Source organism: Myotis davidii, unplaced genomic scaffold (genome assembly GCF_000327345.1).
Source record: "Myotis davidii unplaced genomic scaffold, ASM32734v1 scaffold333, whole genome shotgun sequence".
In the NCBI taxonomy this organism is placed as follows: Eukaryota; Metazoa; Chordata; class Mammalia; order Chiroptera; family Vespertilionidae; genus Myotis; species Myotis davidii.
The window spans coordinates 81,800-90,812 of NW_006285266.1; the positions used below are offsets into that span (position 1 = coordinate 81,800).

At 38.0% G+C, this 9,013-nt stretch overlaps 1 protein-coding gene across 3 annotated transcripts in view; it reads right to left on the minus strand.

The window, feature by feature from the left end:
• Window positions 1-301: 301 nt before the first annotated feature.
• LIN9 (lin-9 DREAM MuvB core complex component) overlaps window positions 302-9,013 on the minus strand; it is a 47,208-nt gene continuing 38,496 nt past the window's right edge. For all 3 annotated transcript variants that reach the window (XM_006756041.2, XM_015558962.1, XM_015558961.1), the window contains 4 exons: window positions 7,133-7,258; window positions 2,582-2,761; window positions 2,332-2,429; window positions 302-1,740 (listed from right to left, as the gene is read on the minus strand). In XM_006756041.2, the coding sequence (XP_006756104.1) occupies window positions 1,635-1,740; window positions 2,332-2,429; window positions 2,582-2,761; window positions 7,133-7,258 (510 nt within the window). In that variant the 3' untranslated portion in view covers window positions 302-1,634. The remainder of the gene's footprint in view (window positions 1,741-2,331; window positions 2,430-2,581; window positions 2,762-7,132; window positions 7,259-9,013) is intronic.

Below are 9,013 nucleotides of genomic sequence, written 5' to 3' on the forward strand. Positions count from 1 at the left end.
ATCAATAAAATGATTTTTTAATGTAGAAAATACTCAATGCTAGGCAGAGTACACTAAAATTGACCTGTAGTCTATAGTAAGCCCAGGAACTTACTTGCTTCGTGTTTTCCTGTGATTTACTCAGGGATGGAAAAAACTCCTCCTTAAAATCATATTGGATGGTTTTGTTATTCAGAATGAGTTAGTAATTAATCGGTACTGCTTCCCCTAAAAATAAAATTTAACAGAAATTGTAATTCCTTAAAACTTCTTAAACAGAAGGAATACTTATCAACTTGTAGTAATGAAAATGTAGACAATATTAATTTTCATAGATCAATTTATTTAGAATTACAAATATTAAGAATAAAAGATTTATGCTTTTCTTAATTAACATAACAGTTGAGCTAAATATAAACTCTGCACTAAAGTTCTGCAGTGGCACAGAATATGGAAGCATTTTTGAACTATACAAAAATTTAAAATGGAAAATAATCTTGTTTGTTTTTTTATACATTAACATATAAAAAGCCTCATTTTATGAGACATTTAAAAGAATTAAAGCCACTTCTACAGCTATATCTTAAACTCCAAATCTGAAAACAATTTATTATATTTTGACTTTATAATATTCTATATTAAAACAAAGAGAATTCCAAATACACTTTTTACAAGATTAATATTTTAGGCAGGGTTTTCTTTAAAAAAACAAAACCGCAACCAAATACAAACCTTTTCTCTGTATTTCACAGCACAGGTTATTATGTTTTCCTTATAAAATCTTTTTACTTTATAAATGGTATATTGTTGGATTTTAACCAATAATTTGGTCTAAAAGTTGTGCAAATAAACAAAAAATATGAAAATAGTGTGTTATCAGTCTTTTCTTTTTTAATAAATCTCATAACAATAGCACTTTTTGCCCTGAACTGACGGGGAAAGACATGCCAAATCCACTTGCTGAGATTCAGCATTTTGCAAGTAATGGTTTTTTTCCTGCTCCTTCATTTTCTTTCAACAGACAAACAACAAAGGTTTCTTTTATAAATTATGATAAATTAAAATATTTATTATTATAAAATGATCTACAGAACCATGTCACATGGCAAGTATATACTATATATACTAGTACAGTCTGTATTCCCATCTATATTCCAGTGCCTTCCTCACTCTAGGGCTTCCCATAGCTCATGATGTCCTTTGAAGACTGAGATGGTGATAGACTGAATGAAGCAGAGTCGCCGTTTTCTAGACGCAGTTTCCACACTGCCACACGTGTGCACAAAGGACCGTTGCTCCATGTTCTCCACTACAGCTGTCTGTACGTGTAGGGTTGAATTCATGCACATTAAAAAATGGCCAATGTATTCCTCCATGAAATTATGTTCAGACATTTTCAGTTTAAAAACGACTTGCTAATTAACATATGTAATACAAGCAATGCTACTGCAGCTGAATAATAAAAGAAAAATAAATATACTGATGGTCAGCAATGCTGGCATAAGAAGCAGTACAGTATATTAAAATGCCTTATTTGCAGATGTAAATTTCCCTTGTTTTCCAGCAGTCAGGTTATTTGGTCTTGGAAGCCTATATAAAGGGAAAGAACTTCTCGAAAACCATGTCCTGTCAGTAGGAATAATTAAATCTTCTACTCAGTCTCTGTTGGTGTTATTTTCTGCAAAGGCGTGTAAGTTCCCCATCTGGCTTAGGCCGCTCTGAATATGTGCAACGTGGATTTCTACATTATTCTGAAAGCAACTACAGAAAGAAAAAATACAGTTAACTGCTTTATTTCACAAAATTAAAAACAAGTTTTTAAAAAGGCAAATAGCTAAGAATATTAGGAAATCGCTAAGATAAGGATTCCACCCTTCACAGTAGCCCTAATTCTGTCAGAACTAACTGAAGAAGATACTCGAAAGCATCAAGGAGCCAAGGGGTGATGGAAACAGGATGCTCTCTCCACCTCTATGCTGAGCCTCCTGCTAAACCAAAACCGAGCCTGGCTGGCGTGGCCCAGTGGTTAAGCGGGGACCTATGAACCAGGTGGTCACAGTCCAATTACCCCTCTCCCTCCCTATCAGAAATCAATAAAAATATTTTTTTAAAAAAAACAACTAAATATTATGTTTTCTGATTCCTTTATATAAAAATTCCATGTGAAAAAAAAAATTCCATGTGAAATTTCTATTCTATCAATAGACTGGATATAACTGAAAAGCTCTTTTACAATTTATTTAAAGGACACAAATTATGTAAGTACTTCACAAATATGCGTAATTCTTAAAACTAGTGCTGGAAATCACTGAATTTAATATAAAAATGATTAGGGTACATCTAATGAATTACCTGATATTAGAAACATCTATTGTACTCTTGATATCATTCAATGAATCTGTAAGTGATTTGAATTCAAAGGAATTCAGGTCTCCTCCTTCTGCTAGACACTAAAAGGAAAAAATATTTCAAAATTTAATTTATAGTTCAACTACAGACAAAAAAAAATACCAATATAATCTATATATTATAATTTTTTAGCAACAAATTAGCATAGTCCGTTTAGGTGTCGATATTAAGAAACATTTTCTCCGAAATTTACCTTAATTTGTAATAAAATAGCTGTAAGCCTGGAGATGAGGTCTGTCAGGTTTTTATTTTCGACACAGGGCTGCCCCGCTGAGGAGTTCGCATGCCGAACGATTTCCTGTGCTTCCTCCTCACACCGCCGTCGCAGGTCTGTAGGCTGGTCTGCAGGCTGCAGCCCCTGGTCTGGAGCAAGCTGGCATGAGGATTGACAGGTAAGATGGACTTTCATGAGCCATGTCATTGTGCGCTTGTGCCGTTTTCAGATCTGGATTTTAACTAGCATTTATAACAAAAACTATGTGCACTCTGACCTTAGAAGTCTTTTTCTCCTGTAACAGTTTCCTAAAGAAAATGAAACAAGCCCTAGCGGGTTTGGCTCAATGGATAGAGCGCCGGCCTGCGGACTGAGGGGTCCCGGGTTTGATTCCAGCCAAAGGCACATGCCCGGGTTGGGGGCTCGATCCCCAGTGGGGAGCGTGCAGGAGGCAGCCGATCAATGATTCTCTCTTATCATTGATGTTTCTATCTCTCTCTGTCCCTCTCCCTTCCTCTCTAAAATCAATAAAATATATACATATTTTTTAAAAATTCTAGATAACCTTTTACCCAGATTCACTGTTTATGGCTTACTGCATTTGACTTAACATTTGATCTCGTCTGTTTGTGTATATATATTTCTTTTCCCTTATACTTTTTGTCCCTAAATACTCATTATTTCCTAAGTACAAGAATATTGTCTTACATAAGAATAGTGCAGTTGCCCTAGCCAGTTTGGCTCAGTGGATAGAGCATCCGCCTGCGGACTGAAGGGTCCTGTGTTCGATTCCAGTCGAGGGCACATGCTTGGGTTGCAGGCTCAATCCCCAGTGAGGGCCGCCGTGCAGAAGGCAACCAATCAATGATTCCCTCTCATCATTGATGTTTCTCTCTCTTCCTCACCCTTCCTCTCTGAAATCAATAAAATATGTTTTTTCAAAAAAGAATAGTCCAGTTATCACACTCAGGAAATTTAACATTGATATAATTCCATTTTCTAATAGTCCACATTCAGATTTCTTAATTGACTCAAGGATGTCTTACACATGGCTGTTTTCCCCGAATGCATTTGGTTATCATGTCCCTTTAGATTCCTTTACTTCGTGACCTTCTATTTCCATAGTATTTCATGGCCTTGATGTTTCTGGAGAGGACCCGCCAATTACTTTGTATAACATCCCTCAGTGTGATGTGTGTCTCCTCCTGACTACACTGAGGTTATGCAGTTTGGGCAGGACCACAGTGAGATGCTGACTTCTCTGTGGATCATGACCAAGAGGCACCTAGCCCCGTCACTGTGGTGTTATCTGCGATCACTTGCTTAAGGCAGTTAAGTGTCTGCAGATTCCCCAGAGTAAAGGACCTGCCCCTTAGTCATGAATAAGTATTTGAGAAGAGATATTGTGAGGCTTTGTAAAGATTATGTTCCTCATCAAACTTTTACCCACTAGTCTTAGCATCTATTGATGATTCTCATCTTTACCAAATATTACTATGAGAGTTGACAAATGCTGTCTTTCTCACTCTTATCATTCCTTCCACGTCTATTACTGATATTTTACTATTAAGAGTTTTTCCTTAAGAAATAATTAATATTAGTGGACTCATGGATCTTATTTTATTCAATGGGTTATAACTTCTTACTATAATTACTTATGCTGAAGCTCAAATTGTCCCAGATTTGGCCAGTGGGGACCCTGTTGAGCTGGTCCCTTCTGATACGTCCCCATAATTCTGGGGCACATTTTACTTCCCTGGCACAGTAAGACGGTCCAGGCTCCTCTTCTACACTCTCTGCCCCAGCTCTGGGGTCAGTCTCCTTCCCAAGGAGCGCCGCTTCCTTTGTGGGAGAGCAGTGTTCAGACACTGAGATGCGGATGCTGGGTGTGCTCAGTGCGCTCAGGCTGTCCTGGCTCTAGGTTCTCTCAGCACACACCCACACATACTTATACCCACGTTATAAACATAAAATGAACCAGGAATTCATGCGATTCTTCCTACTCTAGTCGCATACTGAAGGGTTCGCTCTGGTCTCCCCTTCTTGGTAAGTCCTTTCTCCAACAGGGCGAGGCTTGGCTCCCATTATCCTCATATACTCACTTAACCGTTTGCTTAGTCCTAGGACAGTGTCTCAGCATTGCTAACCCTTCACCACCATGAGAGAAACCCTATCAACCAGAGCTCAGGGTTGGTTTAACGTTTGGTTGACAAGATACTATGGTAAAGTCATGTGGATGCGTCTCTGCCCTTCATGTGCTCATGCTGCTCCTCTGAACCAGTCAGGCTCCGTTGTTCGCACCGCACTTTACAGTTTACCTGTACTTGCTGAGGAAACAAGCACGGACAGGAATGTCACTCCTCGCTCCTCTATCCCCACTCCGCTCCCAGGTGGGTTTCTGGTTTATCCTTCCTGCGTGTTTTGGAAAACTAAGCAGAGGCATGTCTAGTCTATTTCTGTGGATTTCTGCTTCCCCAAAGATGACCTACATTTTTTGTGCCTTACTTTTTTCACTTACCACATCCTGGACACCCCATTAGCAAATAGAGAGCTTCTGGGTCCGTCCTCACAGCAGCAGAGCACCCCACTGTGCGGCTACACCATATTACTTAGCCAATCCCGTGTGTGTGTGATTTTAGGTTTTAACTAATATTTTGCAATTACCAATATGCTGCAGTGAGTAGCCTAGTCCTCTAACACTTTCTAAAAAAAATTTTAATTGAAGTATATACATCACTACATGAAAGCTCACAAATCATAAAGTATATGGACTAATGAATTTTCACAAATCAAACAAGCCTGAGAAATCAGCATCTAGATTAAAAAACAGAACATTACTTCAGAGGCCCTCTAACGCCAACTTCCAGTGTAATGCTCTGAGGGTAACCACAATCCTGACTTCTAGCATCATAGATTAGCTTTTGAGCTTTACATACTGGTAAATGGAATCGTGCATTATATACATTCTTTAGTGTCTGATTTTATCTGTTCAACATTATATTTGTGGGTTCATCCATGTGCTGCATGTAGTTGCGTTCATTCATTCTCATTGCTGAGAATATTCCACTGGATAATTTTATGACAGTTTATTAATGTATTCTAATATTAATGGGTATTTGGGTGATTGCTTATTTTTGGCTATACTCAACAGTCATGCTATGAACATTCTAGTGTGTATCTTTTGGTAAATATCTGTTCACATATATATTAAGTATTGGTATGTACTTAGGAGTACAATTTCTTAGTCATAAGTGTTCTCTCTGACATATTCTTACATTAAAATCAATATTATACTTCCACAAAAGTACTCTGAAAATTAAGTAATTTTACTTCACTAGAAAATGAGCCTATCACAAAGGGCCTTGTGTACACATGAAATTATACAAAAAAACTGATGGGCAACCCACTTCTGCATGTATCATCAGCTTTGTTATGTGTCATCTTTTTGTTGTTGTTGTTAATCCTCACCTGAGTATATTTTTTTCCATTAATTTTTAGAGAGAGTGGAAGGAAGGGAAGGAGGGGGAGAGAGAAAGAAACATTGATGTGTGAGAAACACATCGATTGGTTGCTTCCTGTAAATGCCCCGACCAGGGTCTGGGATCGAACCTGCAACCACATTCATATATATAATTTTAAAATATATATATTTATTGATTTGAGAGAGGAAGGGAGAGGAGATAGAGATAGAAATATCAATGATGAGAAAGAATCATTGACTGGCTGCCTCCTGCACTGGGTAACAAGCCCACAACTCGAGCATGCAGCCTTGACTGGACTTGAACCTTGGACCTTTCAGTCTAACACTCTACCCACTGAGCTAAACCAGCTAGGGCCATATATATAATTTTGTGTGCATGGTAATAGCAACTCACAAATAACCCTATGACCTATGTGCTTGAGTTCAACAATCCACAGTTGTAATGTAATGTTTAAAAGAGTAAGAAACAAAACTGTATACACAGCATGATCATAACTTAGTGATAACAAGCATATACTAGTACATATAAAAACTAAGGGGAAACAAACCAAAATATAGTCTTTGGGACAGCAGAATTAAGTTATTATATTTCTCCCTGACCAGGTAACTCAAGTGGCTGGAGCATCATCCTGATGTGCCAAGGTTGTGGGTTCAATCCCTGATCAGGGCACATGCAGGAATCAACCAATGAATGCATGAATAGGCGGGACAACAAATCTCTCTTCCCCCACACCCCGTCCTCTTTCTCTCTAAAATCAATCAATAACAAAATTTTTAAGAGTAATTATTTTTCTAAAATTTTTTGAGACCTGTATCAGTTGTAATCCAAACGAACAAAATCAATAAGATTGATAGCTCACTGGATATAAAAGCACTGTTCGACATTGATACTGTAAGGAATAAAAATATATATGAAATATGGTTCTGTTAAAGGATTTTATAAAGGTATTGGCTTAGTTTGGATTTTCTAAAGTGTGTAGCAGTATTAAGCTTCAAATGAAAGTATAGAGGGCACAGATCCTCAAGGGAAATTCATGCAAATTACCTACCTCATAGCAGTACTGCTGAACTTTATGCAAAACTTTGTTTAGGTCCTTGTTCAGCTGTTCAAGCTCTAGGACGATTGTTGCATATCTCCGCTGAAATTCAATGCCAATGGGCATGGAATATGATTTCTGAGAAGAAGAAAATCAGATTTTCATGAGGATTTTTTTGAGCAGTGCAATTTCAATGATCTAATAAGAGATCTGACCTATCCAATACAAACTAAAGGTTATTAGAATTGTCAATACTCAATGCCATACTTCTTGTGTGTCATAACAACACTATGTACTGTTACTTGGAAGACTGTCTTTATTCTTAGAAGCATCATGATGTTTGCTATTTACTTTTTTTTAAAAATATATTTTATTGACTTTTTACAGAGATGAAGGGAGAGGGATAGAGAGTTAGAAACATCATGAGAGAGAGAAACATCGATCAGCTGCCTCCTGCACACTCCCTACTGGGTATGTGCCCGCAACCAAGGTACATGCCCGTGGCCGGAATCAAACTTGGGACCCTTCAGTCCGCAGGCCGACGCTCTAGCCACTGATCCAAACCGGTTAGGGCTGCTATTTACTTTTTAAAAAAGGAAATATTATACAGATAAACCAAATGAAGCAAAATTACTGATTCTATATAATTTCCTTATATTAGCGTTTCAACTTTTTTCTAAGTTTGTGATTTTTCAAAATAAAAAGTTGGTAAAAAATTGTATGTACTCATTTAAAGGGTTTTAGTTATTTAAACTTAGTTGATTCTCCATCTGGAATCAATTCAATATAGCATCATGGTTAAGAATGGAGGCTAGTTGGAGTATATATGTTCAAATCCCAAGTCAGTCACCCACTAGCTGTGTGACCTTAGCAAGTTCCTTAATCTTTCTGTGCTCTGTCTTCTCATCTGCAAAACGGGGATAATAAGAATATATACTAGATGGGATTATGGCAAAGATGAAATGAAATAATACATGCCCCCCACATAGAAAAAGCTCAAAAAAGCCCCGCAGGCGTAGCTCAGTGGTTGAACCAGGAGGTCACTGTTGGATAACCAGTCAGAGCACACGCCCAGGTTGCGGGCTCAATCCCCAGTGTAGGGCGTACAGGAGGCAGCCGATCAATGATTCTCTCTACTCAGGGATGTTTCTAGGTCTCTCTCCCCCTCCCTCTTTGAAATCAATAAATACATATTTAAGAGGGGGAAAAGAAAATGGTCAATAAGGGTGAACTGTTACCATCACTGCTATCATTCCATATTTGCTTCCCATTAGTAAGTGTAAATGGACTTTGATTTCACTTCCTTTCCTCTCTTTGCAGTACCGCCAACAAATCACACTCTCCATTCCATTCCAGCTACAAATGCTGCAATGAAATGCCTCCAGTGGAGTCAAATTTAACCCCATTTCTTTTTTCAGAAGATTTCCAAGAAACCAGATCAACTGCACCATCTAGGAAGTATGGCTAAGAAGCAAGTACAGTGTACCTAGACTGTATAGGGATAAACTACTCACATGAACACCATCACAACATCACAATTATTCGAGCTAACAGAAACCTCATGCAGCCTGCCATTTTACAGATGAGAAAACTGAGGCCAAGTTACATGTCCTACTTAATAAGCACACAACATGAAAATGTTTTAATGACTTAATGGTGACGATGAAGAGGCTAACATTAATTAGAGCTGACTAAAGTGCCAGGCACTCTGGTACTGGCACAAGAACAGACATATAGACCAATGGAACCAAACAGAGAACCCAGAAATCAACCCAAGCCATTATGCTCAATTAATATTTGACAAAGGAGGCAAGAGCATACAATGGAGTCAAGATAGTCTCTTCAATAAATGATGCTGGTCAGATACATGCAAAAAAATGAAACTAGATCACC